The sequence below is a fragment of the Heteronotia binoei genome, chromosome 5 (genome assembly GCF_032191835.1).
Source record: "Heteronotia binoei isolate CCM8104 ecotype False Entrance Well chromosome 5, APGP_CSIRO_Hbin_v1, whole genome shotgun sequence".
Lineage (NCBI taxonomy): Eukaryota > Metazoa > Chordata > Lepidosauria > Squamata > Gekkonidae > Heteronotia > Heteronotia binoei.
The window spans coordinates 27,349,153-27,370,506 of NC_083227.1; the positions used below are offsets into that span (position 1 = coordinate 27,349,153).

Sequence of the window (21,354 nt, forward strand, 5' to 3'; positions counted from 1 at the left end):
AAATAAATAAAGTCTTTAATTGTGCTTAATTAAAGATTTTCTTTATTTATTTAGCTGATTTCTATTCCGCCATATCCTGCGAACAGGCACAGGACGCAGTACAACATATCACAACAACAAAATCTTAATAATTAATAACAGGTAAAGGTAAGGTAGTCCCCTGTGCAAGCACCAATCATTTCCGACTCTGGGGTGATGTTGCTTTCACAACATTTTCACGGCAGACTTTTTACGGGGTTTGCCATTGCCTTCCCAAGTCATCTACACTCCCCCCCCCCCCAGCAAGCTGGGGACTCATTTGACCGACCTCGGAAGGATGGAAGGATGAGTCAACCTTGAGCCGGCTACCTGAACCCAGCTTCCGCAGGGATCGAACTTAGGTCATGAGCAGAGCTTAGGACTGCAGTACTGCAGCTTTACCACTCTGCACCACAGGGCTCTTTAATTAATAACTGATAATTAATAACAAGCCATTAAAAAAGTAAAAATCAATTGACAGTAAATCATTAAATTCCAACAGAAGACAGCTCTGGCTCAGCAGAAGTAGAATCAGTAGGCCTGATAAGAGATGGAATGACACAACACAAACTTAAAAACTTAAACTAAAACAAGCTTAAAACATTAGCACTCTTGCAATATTTTGTTTATTCAATAGTCTCTGATGACTGACGCCTCTTGTTCTGAATTATTGCATCAAAAACTGGAGACAATGTCTGTGCTGTAGCAATCTTGAGTATGCTGTTCAGGTGATGTTCTGGTGTGTACCTGTAAGTTGCAAACCTACTTTTGATTTATGGAAGTTTCATTATCAATACTTTGAGCCTAGGACTCAGGGAAAAAAGTTGAATGGCTGACTGATTGATATTTATATATTTACTAAAACATGTGTACCCCACCTTTCCTTGTGGTTCTAGTCAGCTTATTATGATAGTTTTAAAAACCCACGCAGATCTCTTTTATTTTCCATTGAGATACGATAAATTTTGCTTCCTCCCCACTGCTTGGTGTTCATTCACTGCAGATATGCAAGAGTATCAGATCATTTCCTTGTGTTACTTTCCCCCCAACCAGCCCTGTTGCTTTTCTCTCTAAGGTCCAGGACTCAGATTCAGCAGGAGCTCACAGGAGTGCAGCTCCTGAACCTTTCGGAGGGTTCCCCCTCTTCCCTTCCACCTACCTTGTCCATTGAATAGGAGGTGCAACTGCATAACAATCCCTGGATTAGGAGAACAGGCAGCCAGCCAGCCCACTGGGGCTTTGCCACACCCCCAGCAGCCCTCATTAGCCCCTGGAGAAGCCCACACCACCCTTTCTCCACTTCTTATGTGATTTTGGACAGCAGGTGGCTTGCTGGCCTTTTGGCTGGGGGTGGGGCGACCCAGGAGACCTCCAGGCGAGGGAGATCCAGCCAGCCTAAGCAGGCATCGCAGGGCTCTCCTTTCTTGCGTCGGGTTGCTTTTGGCTGGGGTGGTGGCATATGCTAATGAGTTATGCTAATGAGCTCCACCACCTATTTTTCTACAAAATGAACCCTGCTAGGGTCACCAAGTTCAAGGAGCGGCCCAGAGTTCTCCTGGAATTACAACCAATGTTCAGAGCATGGAGACTGTTTCTCCAGAAAGAAAAGGCAACTTTGGAGTGCAGACTCTATGATACAGTATAGAGTCAGCCCTCCGAAACTGTGGTACACTACAAGGGCTAGGTCAGGGGTGGTCAAACTGTGGCTTGGGAGCCACATGTAGCTCTTTCACACATATTGTATGGCTCTCAAAGCCCGCTTCCCATTGGCCAGCTTGGAGAAGGCATTTAAAGTCTCTTTAAATCACTTCTTCAAGCCAAGCCAGCCAGTGGCTTGGAGAATGAAGCTAAAGTCACTTTCTTCCCACCTCTCTCTCCCTCCCCACATCTATTTTCCTTTCCTTTTCCTTTTCCTTTTCCTTTTCCTTTTCCTTTTCCTTTTCCTTTTCCTTTTCCTTTTCCTTTTCCTTTTCCTTTCCCTTTCCCTTTCCCCTTTCCCCTTCCCCTTCCCCTGTCCTGTCCCTTCCTTGCCTTGTGGCTCTCAAACATCATTTGGCCACCCCTGGTCTAGGAGAAGCCAGGATCCTAGAGGGACATTACACCCTTGCTAAGCTCCACCACTCCCAGTCTCTAGATATTTCCCGAGCTGGAGTTGGCCACTTTACCCTTCTCTGCCGTTGCAGGTGCCGTTTGAGGAGGCAGCGGTGAAATTCCCTGAGGCTGGCCAGGCACCATTTGAGATGGAGCAGAGGCAACTGTGCATGGAGGCCAAACTGGCCGAGGACAGAACTGCCCGGCTTGCAGGTAAGCAGGGATTTCTTTTGCCTTGCATCACAGTCAGGGCCGGCACTACCACTAGACTTTTCACTGCCACAGGAAGTGGTGGCGGCTACAAGCATAGCCTGCTTTAAGAGGGGATTGGATAAAATATGGAGCAGAGGTCCATCAGTGGCTATTAGCCACAGTATATATATATTTGTGTGTGTGTATGTATATGTGTATGTGTGTGTGTGTGTATATATATATATATATATATATATATATATATATATATATATACACACACACACACACACATATTGGCCACTGTGTGACACAGAGTGTTGGACTGGATGGGCCATTGGCCTGATCCAACATGGCTTCTCTTATGTTCTTAGACAAACTAGGTGATCGCCTAAGGTGCAGGCCTTCTGGGGCACCAAATTGGGCACACCCCCATGTGACTCGATGACATTATCAGTGCAGGGGGGAGGCGCCAGAAGTTAGCCTTGCCTAGGGTGCCAGCCCTGATCATGGTCTGAAACTCCTTTGCTAATTCCAGCCATTCCACCCTTCTGGAAATGTGAAACTGATTGCTGGTCTCACTCTGTTTTCCCTTCGGACTTCCAGGCAAGGGAAATGGCTATGTGGGAGATTACCTGCTTTGGATGCAAGAGTCTCTGGCTCATTAGCCATCATCCCCAGTCAGGGATGGCGCATGGGAGTCAGCGAAGTAGGCAGCTGACTGGGGCACCACCTCGCTGCAGGGACGGGGGGTGGGGGTAGGTGGGGCTGAGAGAGCTCTGACAGAAGCTGCCCTTTCAAGGACAGCTCTGCCAGAGCTATGGCTGACCCAAGGCCATTCCAGCAGCTGCAAGTGGAGGAGTGGGGAATCAAACCCAATTCTCCCAGATGAGAGTCCACACACTTAACCACTACACATGCTCTCTAAAACATGACCTCATTCAGGGCCTGGAACCTGCAGCTGCTAAGTCCCATATAGAGAGCCAGTGAGAGTTCTCTCAACCCCCCTACCTCGCAGGATGTCTGTTGGGAGGGAGGAAAGTAAAGGAGATTGTAAGCCGCTCTGAGACTGATTCAGAGAGAAAGGTGGGATATAAATCCTATTTCTTCTTTAAGTTGATAAGATGAACTTTTGCTAGTATGAACTTTTGCCTAAATATTAATGAGCTGTGATGTCAAAAACCTTTAGTCAGGGAGCTTTAATCAGATTAAGGGAATTTGTTCTTATGTTTAAAGCAGTCACCCCAGAGTCGGAAACGACTGGTGCTTGCAGAGGGGACTACCTTTACCTTTTTTACCAGCACTTTACGTTTTCACTCAGGAGTATATCAAGAACCAGTGGAGTTCGTACATAATCAGTATTATGCATTCCATAGAGCTGCCGTCAAAAATCAGTTTGGTTGCGGCAGTCTGGACCAGTGGAGGCTTCTGAACAGCATTCAAGGGGAGTAGCACGTAGAAAGCATTACAATCGTCTAGTTGGGAAGTTACCGGGGCATGTTGACTTCTTAGCTTTTGCTGCCCTAAACACAATTTGCACAAAGCCTTCAAGCCAGGGAAGGCATTTTTTTTTGTGAACATCTCTTGATTTATCAAAAACCCTGTGGCGCAGAGTGGTAAGCTGCAGTATTGCAGTCCAAGCTCTGCTCATGACCTGAGTTCGATCCTGGCAGAAGCTGGGTTCAGGTAGCCAGCTTGGGGTTGACTCAACCTTCCATCCTTCCAAAGTCGGTAAAATGAGTACCCAGCTTGCTGAGGGAGAAGTGACTGGGGAAGGCAATGGCAAACCACCCCATAAAAAGTCTGCCGGGAAAATGTCATGATGCGACATCACCCAAGAGATGGAAATGACTGATGCTTGCACAGGGGACTACCTTTACCTTTTACCTTAATTTATCGTTTTCCTTAATTTATTGTTTTGAGTTTCAGCAGTCTCTTGTGGAGGGAACTGAGCAGTGTTGTGGCTTTTCTTGTTTCCCCAGCAGCTAAAAGATGGATGAGTGCTCATGATGAGGAGAAATGCATGCTGGGAGATTCAGAAAATGCAGGACCGATGGAGGTGGTGCCTGACCAAGAGGAAGAGAATGTTTCCTCAGGCAGCGAGACAGAAAATGCCCCTGAGGGTCATGAATGGCAGAGTGAAGTCCACCCAGGAGAAGGGGTGGATGAATCAGGTTCTTGTGAGGATTTTGGGGAAAGTACAGACCTACAGGCTGCCTGTTCTGGCAAGAAGCAAAACTCGTATAGAGTTTGTGGCAAAAGCCTTATTATGAATCAGAGAACACACGCTGGAGGCAAGCCACAAAACAAATGCTTGATTTGTGGGAAATCTTTCTTGTACAGCTCTGATCTCATCATTCACAATGGAATCCACACCGGCGAGAGACCCTACGAGTGCCCCGACTGCGGCAAGAGATTCAGCCGCGGCTCAGACCGTAACCGCCATCAGAGGATCCACACGCAAGAGAAACTGTACAAGTGCCTTGTCTGTGGAAAATGTTTCCTCTACAGCTCGGATCTCATCATCCATCAGAGAATCCACACCGGCGAGAGACCGTATGAGTGCCTGGATTGTGGGAAGAGGTTCAGTTGCAGCTCAGATCGTAACCGCCACCAGCGGATCCACACAGGGGAGAAGCCATACGTGTGCTTGGACTGCGGGAAACGGTTCAGCCAAAAGGTTCACCTGAACAGGCATTGTAGAATCCATGTGGGAGAGAAATCATACAAGTGCCCAGAGTATGGGGAAAGCTTCAGCGTGAGCTGAAACTTTATTGCATGTTTCAAAATAAGCACATTTTTGTTCCAAGTGTTTTGTACGTTAATTCCATTAGGTACATTTTCTAGGCTGGTTGTACCCCCAGCCTTGTCCAAGGTAGTTATGATTTTATGCATCTTTTGCCCTCTGCTTAGTAAAGAGAGGGATAAACTGAAATTCTCTTCTGAAAAGTCTGTCTCTCTTTGCATTTAATTGGCTGCATTCCCCACTTTCAAGTTATGTTTTGGTGTCATTCGGGAAATGAACTTTGTATGGGATTCTCTCATTTCTTGAGCAGATTGTTTAGCCTGGAGACGAGGTGGCTGAGAGGTGATGTGAGCACCATCTTCAAGTATTTGAAGGGCTGTCATATAGAGAGTGGTGTAGAGTTGTTTTCCATTGCCCCAGAAGGCAAGATGAGAACAATTGGGTTGAAATTAAATCAGAAGAGCTTCCAGCTCAACATTAGGAAGAATTTCCTGGCGGCAGAGTGGTTCCTCAGTGGAACAGGCTTCCTTGGGAGGTGCTGGGCTCTCCTTCCTTGGAGGTTTTTAAACAGAGGCCCAATGGCCATCTGACAGCAATGCTGATCCTGTGAATTTCGGGAGAGGTATTTGTGAATTTCCTGCATGTGCATGGGGTTGGACTAGATGACCCTGGAGGTCCCAACTCTATGATTCTGTGAGATAAAGGGAGGATTAATCATAAATTTCTGGGGAGGAGGGAGATATTCAGGACAACAGAGACCATGTTAAATGATGAGGGAAGGAGGGAGAGGAGAAAGAGACTGTTATTAACACAGTGTTCCCTCTTAGCTGTGCACATGAGCAGCCACTCATTAACACAAGATGTCCCCGCTCAACAGCAATCTAGAGTCATGCAGTGTTTTGCACGGCCTGTTGCTCATGTTAAGATTTAAAAAACCACAATGGTGCTGTGATCTGTCCTGAACTCACATGGGAAAGGGTGAAATATAAATTAACCAAATAAAATAAAATAATTAGATAAAATAAAACAGGAGAATCATGGACAAAAGATCCAACAACAACAAAACCCGTGATTTAACCAGATTGCCGCTCTTATGCAATTATGAATAAATATTTAAATATAATTTTGTATTTTGTTTGCAATGTCAAAATTCATATCATATTTCCTATAAAGAGCCACAGAAATCGCAATAATGTAAGGAATCCCAGAAATTGATTATATAATTGTCTTGAAAAGAAAAAGACGATGACATTGGATTTATTTTCCGCCCTCCACTCTGAATCAGAGTCTCAAAGTGGCTCACAATCTCCTTTATCTTCCTCCCCCACAATAAACACCCTGTGTGGTGAGTTGGGCTGAGAGAGCTCTCCCAGAAGCTACCCTTTCAAGGACAACTCCTTCGATAGCTATGACTGACCCAAGGCCATTCTAGCAGGTGCAAGTGGAGGAGTGGGGAATCAAACCCGGTTCTCCCAGATAAGAGTCCACACACTTAACCACTACATCAAACTGGCTCTCAGAAAAAGTCTTTTAAAGCCCCAACTCCATGCTTGAAAGGCAAAAAGGGTTTGTGCTTATGCTGGTAATTTTCAAATGGATGTTCATCAATGGGTAGAGAAACCCTCTATGCCTCCTCCAATGGAGATGCCAGCCTTATCAGAAACTCCATTTCCGAGATGATCTTTGTCAGGGAGGAGTTTAGAAGCAACTCATGACTCCAGTGTTCCTTCTTTCTTCCAACATACCAAGCACTCATTGTTGCAATTTCTGTAGGGTTTTTTATATGAAATATTATATGAATTTTGACATGTTAAGATTACAGCAGTTATTTTCTGCTCAGGATGTGAACTGCTTTGCTCAATAGAGGGGGGGAATTTGGGAGAACATCGGTAAACCATGGAGGGGGGATTTCTGTGGGAGTGGAAAGAGGAAACTCAACTGATGGAGAAAAATGGCTGAAACTCTTAATCGTGGAAGTGGAGATGAGGACCAGAGCCAAGAATCCTTGCAGGTAAGAGATGGTGAAGTCATTCTTATGAGGAGAACTTCTACTTGAGCTCAGGTCCCTGTAAAAGTAAGATAATGCTCCTAAAAGGCAACTGGTCAGTGTATTGGATCTACAGAATGTGCTTCATTGGTAGTTCAGATGTCATTTGTCTAAGAACTTCCCATTAACGATAGAGCACATAAGATTGAGAGCAGGGCTTTTTATATAGCAGGAGCTCCTTTGCATATTAGGCCACACACCCCTGATGTAGCCAATCATTCAAGAGCTTACAGGGCTCTTCGTACAGGGCCTACTGTAAGCTCTTGGAGGATTGGCTATGTCAGGGGGTGTGGCCTAATATGCAAAGGCGTCCCTGCTACAAAAAAAAAGCCTTGGTTGGGAGGAAACTTAAACTTCAAAGTCATCAAAATTCCCATGCAGGTGAAAACCCCTGTGGGTGCCCAGACAGGGATAAGCATCCAGCACCAGTTCCAGGTTCATAAGAGAAATCTGGCCCCGAGAGGAGCCGTATAAACACAACTCTTGTGGGAAGGGATTCAGGTGCAGGCTACCTTAAGGTTATCACCCGAGAATCCAGCCTGCGTGAAAGAATACAAATAAGTGCCCTGTGAAAAAAAACATCTGCAGGAAAAATCCAGCTGGACTCACATCCAAACAGGTAACTTCTCCAAAGGCAGAGAAAGTGAGCTGAAATCTCCTTGCGCTTTATGAGTAGCACACGATAGAAACCGAATGAGCAGGAAGTGTGTAGAAAATGTTATATGCAATTTGGAATGTGGCAAGAAAGACAAGTTTGGAAGAAGTTTGTTTCCCAGGAGCCTTCGGAGACCGAAAAACCTCCTTTTTTCTCTTTTGATCATTGTGGTTTTGGATATGCTGTCCTTACTGGTTTCATTGTTGCATTGTTTCTTCTAAAGCTTTCATGAATTGGCATCCTTTGGTTTGCTCCAGTCAGTAGCTAGGGTTTTGTTTTTGTTTTTTTTGCAAGAGATTGCCCATGGCTGGGTGTGGGATTTGAACCTGAGTCCACTAGATTCTAGTCCAACACACTAAGCATGCTGTCTAGAACTCATGTGCAATAGAATAGAATAGAATAGAATAGAATAGAATAGAATAGAATAGAATAGGAATAGGAATAGGAATAGGAATAGGAATAGGAATAGGAATAGGAATAGGAATAGAATAGAATAGAAATGACATAAGAGAAGTCATGTTGGATCAGGCCAATGCCCCATCCAGTCTAACACTCTGTGTCACACAGTGGCCAAAAAGCAAAAACAAAAAAACCAGGTGCCATCAGAAGGTCCATCATTGGGGCTACAACACTAGAAGCCCTCACAGTGTTGCCCCCCTCCCGCACACTAGAAGTCCTCACACTGCTGCCCCTCCCAAGTACCAAGAATGCAGAGCCCCAGACAGTGCGCTGTGGCTAATAGCCACTGATGGACCTCTGCTCCATATGTTTATCCAATCCCCTCTTGAAGCTGGCTATGCCTATAGCCGCCGCCACCTCCTGTGAATAGAATAGAATAGAATAGAATAGAATAGAATAGAATAGAATAGAATAGAATAGAATAGAATAGAATAGAATAGAATAGAAATCAGTTTGACAGTTGGGTAAGTCTGAAAACCTACAACTAACTCTTCACAATGATTCTAGATTTTGCAAGAGAAAACCTGATTACAGACTGAACCTGATCTCCATCTTTAAGCGAAAAAGGATATTAGGTGTAAGAAAAATGCAGGTAAAATTTCACCCCCAAAATCCTAAGGACGCCAGAAACTACTTCCTCTAAGCTGTGGAGCCTTGTGAGCAAAAATTCTACTTTGTTGTGAGCTACTGGCATTAAAGCTGTGAGTTACTGAATAAATTAGTTTGCTCTGGGGCCATTTATCCTGAGCTAAGACAAAAATGTGTGAGCTGGAGGCTAAAAAACTGAGCTAGCTCACACTAACTCAGCTTAGAGGGAACACTAGTCAGAAACTGTGAGTCAAGGGAGGGTAAAATTGGCCCTGAGAATGATGAAACCTATCCCTTTTTCATATCTTTCCACTGCTGCTGAGTTCTCCTGCAGCAGCTGTGGGGTTCCCCCCTCATACCCTTTATTGAGTTGGCTTGTCCCCTAACTCTGTTGTGTGGGCTTGCTGGCTCCTCTCCCTCTCTCTCTCAATAGCAATGGGGATTGGTTCATGTCCTTCCTCAGAAGAAGAAGGCAAGTGAGGGAACAGATAAAAGCTGTCTCTCCTTATCTTCACTCCTGCCTGCCCTCATTTGCCTTCACTCTCCTTCCGGGCCAGAGAAAGAGGGCGGAGCAGCTGGACAGGGCAGCTGGGAGAAGTAGGAAAAATAGAGGACTCAGTAGGCCAGGCGACACAGGACAGGGTGTAGTCCTCCAACAACGCCAACCTCTTCAGAGCTTTTTTTTTTGTAGCAGGAACTCCTTTGCATATTAGGCCATATGCCCCTGATGTAGCCAATCCTCCTGGAGCTTACAGTAGGCCCTGTAATAAGAGCCCTGTGAGCTCTTGGAGGATTGGCTACATCAGGGGGTGTGGCCTAATATGCAAAGGAGTTCCTGCTACAATGGGCCTGTAAGTGGTCTGACAAACTGCCCCAGAGATGAGGATAGAAAACATTAATGGAGAAATGAGCTCAAAAGCTCAGTTTGAGAAGGGACCTGGCTCATTGGTAGAGCATCCACTTGGCACACAGTAGGTTCTAGTCCAACTCCCATCTAGTCCAACTTCCTGCTCAATGCAGGATCAGCCTAGAGCAGGGGTGTCAAACTCATTTGTTATGAGGGAATGGATCTGACATAAATGTGATCTTGTCTGGCTGGGCCATGTGTGTCATAAAATGTAATGCCAGGTAGTGGAGATAGAAATTTTATAAAGGACACAAACACAATTTAATTTTAAAAAATCAAAATAAAACATGCTTAGAAGATTTGCACCCTTGCAATATTTTGTTTATTTACAGTTTCTGATAACTGACACCTCTTGCTCTGAATTACTGCATCAAATTCTGGAGACAATGTCTGCGCTCTAGCAATCTTGAGTATGCTGTTCAGGAGTTGTTCAGGTGTGTGTAAGTTGCAAACTTACTTTTGATAACAGAAATCTCATGGTCAATGCTTTGAGCTTAAGACCCAGGGGAAAACATGAAATGGCTGGACATTGTGAACCTTTGTACATAAGCTGTTTCATGTGCTGATCAGACAGGGGAGAAAACAGAGGCTTTGCTCTTTAGCTCCTGCATGACTGAGCAAGCCTGGCAAAGCAAGCTGTGATGCAGAAGGAAGAAAGAGAGAGAGAAGGAAGCAGATGACAGTAAGTCGCTTACAGGCCTGATAGGAGCTCTCCAGGGGCCTCATCTGGCCCTCAGGCTGCAGGTTTGACAGCCCTAGCCTAGAGCATCCCTGACAAGTGTTTGTCCAGCTGCTGCTAAAGACTGCCAGTGATCCCTGAATTGGACTTGGCAACCCTAGATCCGGCCCTGATAACAAATGAGTTTGACACCCCTGCTCTAGAGCATCATATCTTCCTTCCTTCCACAAACCCGGCTTTCCCCAGGTGTCCTCCCGGATCGCCAAGAATTGCCCAATCTGAAGTTGACATGCCTCTCTTGGAAGCCGCTTCTATCCCCCTGGACAGAAAAGCAAGGTGCAAATATCTAAAGTAAATCTCTGCAGACCAGCACAACTCTCTGCAATCTTTATGTCATATTTTAGTTGTTAATGATGTTGTTAATTTTATTCTGCCCGTCTGTACTCGGTTCTTTGCGAAAGCAAAGAGGGCTCCCTGAAACAAATAAACTCAACGGGCTCCAATGAAACCGAGCACGTCCCGCAGGGCTGCTTGTCGCTTGAAACTACAATTCCCAGGAGCCCTTGCGAGGGCAAGAAGACTTAGTTGCAAAACCCACCACCCTTGGGGGGAAAAAAATAATGCAAAAGAGTGCGAGGGGGGAACTTTTCGGGAAGACATTAAACGCCTAAGTAATAAAAGCGGAGCCCATGGGAATCTGAACCGGCAACAGCCGAGGGGTGGCAACGCGCTGCAAAAGGAGCCGCAACGTCTAAACGAGCCCCTTCCTGCCGTCTTCCCTCCCCCGGAAACGGGCTCTTTTGAATGCACTTTTTCCCCGGGAGTGGCAGCTGCAAGCAGCTGTTTTGGGAAGAAGGGGCAGCATCTGGATCTGGAGGCGAGAGTCCGGGTAAGCGATTGCACGTCTGAATGGCAGCAAGGTGCAGAAGAAGGGAGGGAGCTGGTCTCAAAGCTCCCCTTGGAGGGATCAAGGCGCACGGTGTTAGGTGTGCAGGGGGGCGTTTGGGGCTACGTTTTATATTGCAAAGCTGAGGTAGGGAGAGCCATGCCGGGGATGGCTTCTTTAGGCCCACGGGAAGGTGCCTTAGCCCCGGCCACAGCGCCTGTCCAGGCCAGGGTCCGCCTGCTCTTCTCCGCCCTGCGGCTGTCCCAAGGTCACCGGTAAGAGGGAGGACTCGAACCCGGGTGCACATCGCAGAGCAGGGACCCACTGCGCCCGGGGTAGGTGGCTCTCAAGATATGAACATACGAAGCTGCCTTATACTGAATCAGACCATCAAAGTCAGTATTGTCTACTCGGACTGGCAGCGGCTCTCCAGGGTGTCAAGCTGAGGTTTTTCAGGCCTATTTGCCTGGGCCCTTTTTAGTTGGAGATGCCGGGGATTGAACCTGGGACCTTCTGCTTACCGACTAGATGCTCTACCACTGAGCCACCGCACCTCTCTCGCCTTGTTTCAAATGCTGCCCGTCCTAGGCAAGCCACGGGTTGCCAGCTCTGACTGGCAGCTGTCAATCGGGGTTCAGAGTTGACTTGCCCCTAGAGATGCCAGCCTCCAGGTGGGATCTGAGCATCCCCCGGAATTTCAGCTTATCTCCAGACCACATCACCCAGCCCAGCTGGAAAAAACAAAGGATTTGGAGACTCTATGGCAGTGTACCCCACTGAGGTCCCTGTCTTCCTCATTCTTTCCAAAGTGCACAGTATATAAGGTATTGGGATTTTCTATATTCTGTTGGGTATTGATAGTGAATATATGCTGAGCATTCCCTTTGTATGGTTTTAGAATTAATAAAGGCAACTGTTCTCCCTGTGTTTCTCTCCCTCTGGAAGCCTGAGTTCCCTAACCAGACTCCATCCACCCATAGAAGAGAACCTTAATAGGGTTGGGGTCCAAGCTTAAGAACATAAGAGAAGCCATGTTGGATCATGCCAAAGGCCCATCCAGTCCAACACTCTGTGTCACACAGTGGCCAAAAAACCCAAGTGCCATCAGGAGGTCCACCAGTGGGGCTAGAAGCCCTCCCACTGTGCCCCCCCAAGCACCAAGAATACAGAGCATCTCTTGCCCCGGACAGAGAGTTCCAACAATAAGCTGTGGCTAATAGCCACTTGATGGACCTCTGCTCCATATGCTTATCCATTCCCCTCTTGAAGCTGTCTATGCTTGTAGCCCCCGCCACCTCCTGTGGCAGTGAATTCCACATGTTAATCACCCTTTGGGTGAAGAAGTACTTCCTTTTATCCGTTCTAACTCTACTGCTCAGCAATTTCATTGAATGCCCGTGAGTTCTTGTATTATGAGAAAGGGAGAAAAGTACTTCTTTCTCTACCTTCTCTGTTCAATGCATACTCTTGTAAACCCTTATCATATCACTCCGCAGTCAATGTTTCTCCAAGCTAAAGAGTCTCAAGCGCTTTAACCTTTCTTCATGGGGAAAGTGTTCCAACCCTTTAATCTTTCTAGTTGCCCTTTTCTGCACTTTTTCCAATTCTAGAATCTCTTTTTTGAGGTGCGGTGACCAGAATTGTACACAGTACTCCAAATAAGGCCACACCATCGATTTATACAGGGGCATTATGATACTGGCTGATTTGTTTTCAATTCCCTTCCTAATAATTCCCAGCATGGCATTGGCCTTTTTTATTGCAATCACACACAGTCTTGACATTTTCAGTAAGTTGTCTGCCACAAGATGAGCCCCTCTTGGTGAGCAAAGGCCAGGACCCCTAAAATTCACCCCTCACAGTTTAGTAGAAGCTTACAATACTGTTCTACTGCAGATCAACACAGCTGCCCTCAGAAGAGAAAATAAAGAGTTTCAAGGGGGTAGCTGTATTGGTCTGGAAAACGGCAAGAAACGGCAAGTAGGACCTTAACACCAACAAAATATCCAGGGTTTAAGCCTCTAACAGTTAAAGCTCCCTTTGTGAGATTTGAGAAATGGACCTTTGACTCTCAAAAGCTTGGAAATCTTGTTGTCGATAAATATGCAAGAAACTTTTTTTTTCTAACAGAAGCATTTCCTATTTAATTCATTTTAGTGGGAGCCAGAGGTTTTTAACAGATCAATCAAAACCGCTCCATTGACTATAAACAATGAAACCCTGATTTTGGCTCTGTGGAGATCAACTATGAAAAGATGGCCGCTGTGAGGGTCAGCTGCCGTCTTTGTGGTAGCCAAAAAAGCTCAGAAAGTTTATTGCTTCTTCTTCTGACTTTATCCTTTCCCCCTTCACACACAGGTGGAAGGCCTCCTACCTAGGGAGAAAGAGAAAACCAGACAGATGCTGTGCAGTTGAACGTCCCTGGTCCACAGGCAGGGTTGAGGGAGGGCTCTTCAGAGCTTCTGTGGACAGAGAGAGAAATATGGACACAGAACAAGGGAGGCAGCCAGAATTTCAGTTCCATGCTGTGTTCAAGCCATGGGACTCCCCAAGAATCAAGGCGGAGGAACGTGAGCCAGGAGGCTCCACACCCATGGAAGAATCGGGGGGAAGCTGAACTAGCACCTCGCACCGCCTGTTCAGAGAGTGCTCAGGAATTCAAGCAAAAGATCCCAGCGGATCGAGTGAAACAGGAGCCGTGTGAGGCTCTCCTTCAACAGTGGGATGCCCAGTGGCAGGAGTTCCTGAAGACTGTGGAGGCCCCTGACTCAGGAGGGGGTGTTGCACTCTTTCCGGAAGAACCAACCCCCTGGGATGACGCCAAGGCCTTCCTGGCCTCCTTCGAACAAGTGGCTGAAGCCTGTCGGTGGCCCAGGGAGGAGTGGGCGGCCCGGCTCTTGCCGGCCCTCAGCAGGGAAGCCGAGCAGGCCTTTAACAGGCTGGAAGTCCACAACAGAGAGGATTATGGGAAGGTCAAGGCAGCCATCTTGCGGCAGGACGCTGCAGCCAGGGAGAGGTGGTGTCACCACTTCCGGCATTTCTGCTACCAGGAGGCCGAGGGGCCCCGAGGGGCTTGCAGGCAGCTCCGGGAAATGTGCCACCGCTGGCTGAAGGTCAAGAGACACACCAAGGAGCAGATCTTGGAGCTACTGATCCTGGAGCAGTTCCTGGCCGTCCTGCCCCCAGAGATCCAGAGCTGGGTCAGGGAAGGCGGGCCAGAGACCTGCTCCCAAGCGGTGTCCCTGGCTGAGGATTTCCTGCAGTTGCAGCGAGAAGCGGAGAGCCAGGATAAACAGGTCAGTCACTTGAAGTTGCTTTAGTGTAGTAGTTAGAGTGTCAGACTAAAATATGAGAGTCCCAGGTTTGACACCCACACATACACCCATTCTGCCATGGAAGCTCTCTGGGTGTCCTTTGGCCAGTAACACATTCCTGGCCCCAGGGCTTTTTTTGTAGCAGGAACTCCTTTGCATATTAGGCCACACACCCCTGATGCAGCCAATCCTCCAAGAGCTTACGGGGCTCTTCTTACAGGGTCTACTGTAAGCTCTTGGAGGATTGGCTACATCAGGGTTGTGTGGCCTAATATGCAAAGGAATTCCTACTACAAAAAAAAGGCCTGGCCTAGCTTATTTCACGGTGTTGTTGTGATGATAAAACAGAGGGGAGAACAGTGGGACTACTTTGGGTTCCCACTGGGGGAGATATGAATGGTATAAAAAGAGTAAATTTAACTAAGTACTTGGCTGTGGTCCAGGGCCTGGGATGGTTGATGGCCTACAGACCATATTGATCCTACCACTGGGGAACTGTTTATTTTCTTTTTATTTTCCTTACTTGAGGTAAGGCTGGTGATCAGAGACAGGTCTGTCCTTGTTGTCACTGTTCACTACTGTAGACGTGTGTCATTGTCCCCTCTAACCTGAGTTAGCGTGAGCCAGCTCACAGTTTTTTAGCCTCCGGCTCACACATTTTTGTCTTACCTCAGGAAGGATGGCCCCAGAGCCAACTAATTTGTATCGCAGCTAAATCAGTTGCTTACAACTTTAATGCCAGTGGCTCACAAAGTACAGTTTTTGCTCACAAGACTCCACAGTTTAGAGGGAGCACTGGATGTGACCCTCACTTCTGTTTCAAGGACTAAGAATTTAAGAAGAGCTGGATCAAACCATTGGTTCTTCTAGTCCTGCTTCACACAGAGGTCAAGCAGTTCCTCTGGAGGTCCAGGAACAGGGCAGAGAGGCCGAGGCTTTCCCCCTGATGTTGCCTCCTGGCTCTGATATTTAAAACCTGTCTACCTCTGAATGCGAAGGCTCCCTTTATTCACAATGGCTGGTAGCCACGGATAGACCTCTCCTCCGTGACCCTGTCTAATCCCCTTTTAAGGGCAGCTATACTTGTGACCATCACTATGTCCACCTTTCCTTTTACTAATAAGTTGTTTTGACCAGAGGTCTTGAGCATAAAAATCAAAGATTTCTATTTTGTTCTTTAGGATACGGAAGAAAAAAGGAAAGGGGAAAAGTTAATAAAAGTACATTAAAAATAGTATATACCAGGGGTGGCCAATGGTAGCTCTCCAGATGTTTTTTTGCCTACAACTCCCGTCAGCCCCAGCCAGCATGGCCAATGGCTGAGGCTGATGGGAGTTGTAGGCAAAAAAACATCTGGAGAGCTACCATTGGCCACCCCTGGCATATACCCTTTGTTAGTTTTTAAATTTACTTTTATTAACTTCTCCCTTTTTCCTCTTTTATTCCATATCCTATAAAACAAAATAAAAATCTTTGATTTTTATGCTCAAGACCTCTGGTCTGCCTTTAGTCTCAAAGCAACCCATACGTACATATGAACATATGAAGCTGCCTTATACTGAATCAGACCCTTTGTCCATCAAAGTCAGTATTGTCTACTCAGACTGGCAGCGGCTCTCCAGGGTCTCAAGCTGAGGTTTTTCACATCTATTTACCTGGACCCTTTTGAGTTGGAAATGCCAGGGATTGAACCTGGGACCTTCTGCTTACCAAGCAGATGTTCTACCACTGAGCCACCGTCCCTCCCTTATGTAACACTAACAATATATTCAGTTATTATCATACCAATACAAATCTACTGCAGTCTTCTAATACAATAATTTCTTCTAAACATAGCTATTCCCTTGATTATTATCAAAGTTTTCTTCTGCCATTACTGTTTATCCCCAAATTCAGCATACCTTAACTGTTTAAACAAATTTTCTAAAAAAGGAACACTAATAAACTAAGGTACATTCATTAGGGTTTGTAGAATCTTTCAGGCTCAAGTGCCGTGTTCTACTTGAGAAAGTTTTTCTTCCAGACGTTTCGTTCTCAGCTGCGGAGAACATATGCACAGCAGCCAAGAAGGTCAGATCGCCTGCTCCGGCTGCAACACCACTGAGGATGTTCTCTGCAGCTGAGAACGAAACGTCTGGAAGAAAAACTTTCTCCAGTAGAACACGGCACTTGAGCCCGAAAGATTCTACAAACCCTAATGATGATGCCAGCCGTGAAAACCTGAAATCTTTGATAAGGTACATTCAATTATGCAACCAAACATATATGCCATTGAGCATAAAAACCAACACAATAAAACAGAGGAAAATGCGTGACAAAATAAAATGTTACAATACTCATATGCATTGACAAATTCAAACCCATCCTGCTAGCACCTTAAAAGAAATCATTCTTGCCAAAACATTGAGTTATTAGTGGATCGCTTAGAGATCACCCAGGATTCAGCAGGAAAGCAGTATCCTCTAGCAATGAATTCCAGTTTAATTACTTGGGTGAAGAAATTCCTCATCTGCTCTGATTCCATTCCTCGACAACATCATTGAGTGCTTCCGAGTTCTAGTATTATGAGATACAGAAAAACATTCCTGCTAGTTACATCTTGTGTTGTTCAGGGCCAGTTGTGAAAGGGCTTTCTGCTGTTGTTTCAGATGCCGCCGTCCTTTGAGGAGGCAACTGTGAGTTTCTCCGAAGCTTTGCAGGTCGTATCAGACACAGGGCAGGAGGGAAAATGCAGGGAGGCCAAAGAGGAAGAGGAGGAGGATTGTGAAGATGGGAGCTTGCAAGGTAAAGGTCCTGTGAAACTTCCCAGAGAGACTCCTTTTCTCTCTGCAGGGAGAGTTAGCTCTGTCTTCAGTCCTTGTCTGCAGGGGTTAGCTCTGTCTTCAGTCCTTGTCTGCAGATGACCAACATTTAGGGAGGGGAACAAAGTTGGAGTCCAGTGGCACCTTTAAGACCAACAAAGTTTTATTCTGGGTACAAGCTTTCACACAAAAGCTTATAGACATGCTTTTGCACACCTGAGAACCCCTTTTGGAAGACTTTACAGTCTCTTTGTATAGGTTTAGAGAGAGTGCCTTGTTATAGATCATATTGTACATGCTTCCTACAGTTTTGTGAATTAATGTTATGTACCTTTAAGCGAACTATTATACTCTGTTTGTTCCCAGTGAGGTGCTTTTTTTGCTTTCTGCACCTTGATAACTCACAGGGCCCTTTTTCATCTCTGGTTTTGTTCATTTTTTGGCCATAGCTATCTGTCATAACTTGAATAAGCGCTGTTTTGCTGCAAAGGAACTTCAAGAACAGAATGGAGAGGGAAACTGCTGAATTACAAATTTTTACGAAACTTGGAACTAACACCTCCCCAGGACTGAACAGGGATATTGGGGTTTTTTTATCTCATTACATATACTAAACCCACTTTCACCAAGTATAGCTATATGATGAAGTGTGCTTCCAGCACACGAAAGCTTACATCCTGAATAAAACTGCGGTCATGATCCTGCTGTTTCAATGGCAGCTGTCTGATAGCTCAGAAACAGACCAAACTCAGGCGACTTTTTTGGAGCTGAGATAATATCACACCAATTTCCTAGTGAGATAGCACCCTGTGTCCGGGGCATTTATATTCTTGGTGCTGGAGGGGTCATAGAGCAGGGGTGTCAAACAAGCAGTCTGGGGTCCGAATCAAGGCCCTGGAAGGCTCCTATCAGGCCCCCGAGCAACTAGCTGTCATCTGCTTCCTTCGCCCTATATCTTGCTTCCTTCTGCATCACAGATTGCTTTGCAAGCCTTTCTCAATCGCACAGCAGAGCAACTGAGCCAAGCCTTTCTTCCTTCTACTGGCTGAGGCTCCTCCCTCTCCTGGTCCCCTGGGAAAGGAAGGAAAGAGCCACAGCTTCCTTTGCCCAGTTCCCTAGATCCCATGGGAGAAATACAAAAAAAGCACCTTTAAGACTAATGAGTGCTAATGTTTTAAGTTTTTAATATATATATATTTAATTGTGTTTGTGTTCTTTATAAAGTTTACCTCTCTTCTGTCTAATCTTAAATAGGTACACACATGGCCTAGCATGACATGGCTCGGCCCAACCCGACATTGCCTGGCCCAACAAGGTCTCATTTATGTCAGATCCGGCCCTCATAACAAATGAGTTCAACACCCCTGCCATAGAGGGAGGGCTTCTGGAATTCTGGGGCTGCTGGTGGACCTCCTGATGGCACCTGGTTTTTGGCCACTGCCTGACACAGAATGTTGGAATACATGGACCACTGGTCTGATCCAACATGGCTTCACTTACGTTCTCTTATGTTACTGTCAACAGATTATAGGCAAGGGGGCGAGTCCAAAGATGTGACAAACTAGCCTGGAAAATCCTGATGGCTTGGTACCATCTCAACAGAAAGCAACCCGGATTGACACGGAGGAGGAAGCTTCAGAGATTCCACGGAAACTGAAGAGACAGCAGGGGAATCTCCTAGGAACAATGCAGGGAAACCCGTTCCCTGTGGGGCAAACAAGAAATCCCTCAGCAAAGCCCCTCTGCATCAGCCACAGAAGGTCGGGTCTGGGGACAGCTGTCTGCAGGACTTGGTACTTGTGCAATACCAACAGTTGAAATCCAGGAGCCAGCTTTTCCATGTGGGGATGGGAAGGCCTCAGCTGTCAAGATCAGCTCTGAGGCACCAGCGAATCCATACTGGGGTGAAACCCTATCAGTGTGCTCATTCTGTGGGAAGACCTTCAGCCGCAGGTCCCACCTGGTGACCCACGAGAGGACCCACACCGGGGAAAAACCGTACGAGTGCTCGTACTGTGGGAAAACCTTCATCCAGAGCTCCCACCTGATCCTGCACGAGAGGACGCACACGGGGGAGAAACCGTATCAGTGCTGTGCCTGCGGGAAGAGCTTCAGCAGCACCTCAAACCTCCTTGCACATGGCAGGACTCACACTGGGGAGAAGCCCTACAAGTGCACTGTGTGCGGGAAGGGTTTCATCAGCAAGTCGCACTTGATAAGGCACCGGCGGAACCACACGGCGGAGAAGATGCAGGCGGAAGAACTGACCTCAGGGAATGGCTTTTGTCTGAACTAGCTCCTTGAGAGACTGAGAGGGGCAAAGGAGCCATGCTGGAGAAAAGCCATATTGGAATACCCACCGTTTCACATGTGAGAGAAACTGGGTGTTGGCCTGTTGGAATTTTTCCATTCAGGTTTGATAGCAAGCGGAGCGGTTGCAGGCCATTGAAGGTTCTCTGGGAGGTCCGGTGCTCTCGATTCAGCTTCAGTGTTCACACTAGAATGCTAATGTAGTACATTATGTCATCTGATTAAAGAAACCATTGTTGATGAACCTGTTGGTTTCCAACATATGTGTTTGGTGTAGTGGTTAAGTGTGCGGACTCTTATCTGGGAGAACCGGGTTTGATTCCCCACTCCTCCACTTGCGCCTGCTGGCATGGCCTTGGGTCAGCCATAGCTCTGGCAGAGGTTGTCCTTGAAAGGGCAGCTGCTGTGAGAGTCCTCTCGGCCCCACCCACCTCACAGGGTGTCTGTTGTGGGGGAGGGAGATAAAGGAGATTGTGAGCCGCTCTGAGATTCTTGAGGGGAGGGCGGAATATAAATCCAATGTCATCTTCTTTTTTTTGTCGTTCAGTCGCACAGTTGAGTCCGACTCTTTGCGAGCCCATAGACAAGGTCATGCCAGGCCCTCCTGTCTTCCACCATCATTTGAAGCCTGCTCAAATTCATGTTAGTTCCATCAGTAACGCTGTCCAGCCGCCTCATCTTTTGCCATCTCCTTCTTCTTTTGCCTTCTGCCTTTCCCAGCACCAGGGTCTTCTCCAGTGATGTGTTTGCCTACATTTAAAAACTGTCATTCTGGAACACTTATTGTCTGACTTTTATATAACGTAGGCAGGCCTCATTTTGGGCAGGTGGTCACAGGAGTGGAGCTCCGGAACCTCTAAATTGTATTGTGCTCTTTCTTTCTTACTGCCCCCCCCCCCCAAAAAAAATACTTGCGTCTTGTCTCCATTGTTCAAACCCCTGTGAGAATTTTGCTGAGCTCTTAAGATCTGGCAAACTTTCTAATATATTTCTCCGCAAAAAAGGGGGGGAAATAATCCAAAACATATAAAGCAGACAGATGGAAATCTTCCTCATGCCACTGTGGCAGCATGGGAGAAGTAATTTAAACAGTATGGTGGGAGTAAGGTTTTATTATAATAATTCTAATTCAAGAAGCATTTTCAGGTAGATGCTGAGCTGATATAATTTAGTACACCTTCCAGTGATGTCAGGGGCATGTGGCATATGCAAATGAGTTGTGCAGCATATGCAAATGAACTCCAGCACCTCTTTTTCTACAAAATGACCCCTGGATAGACATCTGTAATAGATGTCATTGCAGAGGAAATGCATGTGAGAGAAGGGGAATGCCTCTTCTACCACCCCAGATTATACATCCCTGTCCTGTGCTGACTGTGCCTTACAAGGAGAGGTACAACAGTTCTCCAATCCGAAGCCTAGTTTGGGGCACCCAAAATCTACAAGGGAGGCAAACTTCCATTGCAAAGATGGGTTCAATAAATAAATTTGGGAGGGGGCAGCTTCTGCAGCTTAAAACAGGTTTGGGGGATACCCCCAGGGGTCATTTCGTAGAAAAAGATGTGCTGGAGCTCATTAGCACGGCTCATTTGCAGATGCCACACACCCCTGACACCACCGGAAGGTGTACTAAGTTATATCAGCTCAGCATCTACCTTCAA

General features: G+C 46.5%; 3 protein-coding genes across 8 annotated transcripts in view; 2 read left to right on the forward strand and 1 right to left on the reverse strand.

Moving 5' to 3' along the window:
* Positions 1 to 5,250, forward strand: part of LOC132571287 (zinc finger protein 397-like) — a 45,162-nt gene extending 39,912 nt beyond the window's left edge. For 3 of the 6 annotated variants that reach the window (XM_060238054.1, XM_060238055.1, XM_060238052.1), the window contains exons 4-5: positions 2,202 to 2,322; positions 4,284 to 5,250. In XM_060238054.1, the coding sequence (XP_060094037.1) occupies positions 2,202 to 2,322; positions 4,284 to 5,068 (906 nt within the window). In that variant the 3' untranslated portion in view covers positions 5,069 to 5,250. The remainder of the gene's footprint in view (positions 1 to 2,201; positions 2,323 to 4,283) is intronic. The other 3 variants (XM_060238056.1, XM_060238058.1, XM_060238057.1) reach the window with 1 other exon arrangement.
* The window catches only part of LOC132571344 (zinc finger protein 850-like), a 359,929-nt gene that overhangs the window by 168,992 nt on the left and 169,583 nt on the right, over positions 1 to 21,354 (forward strand). The gene's annotated exons all lie outside the window — the stretch shown is intronic.
* The window catches only part of LOC132571235 (zinc finger protein 883-like), a 216,748-nt gene that overhangs the window by 93,841 nt on the left and 101,553 nt on the right, over positions 1 to 21,354 (reverse strand). The gene's annotated exons all lie outside the window — the stretch shown is intronic.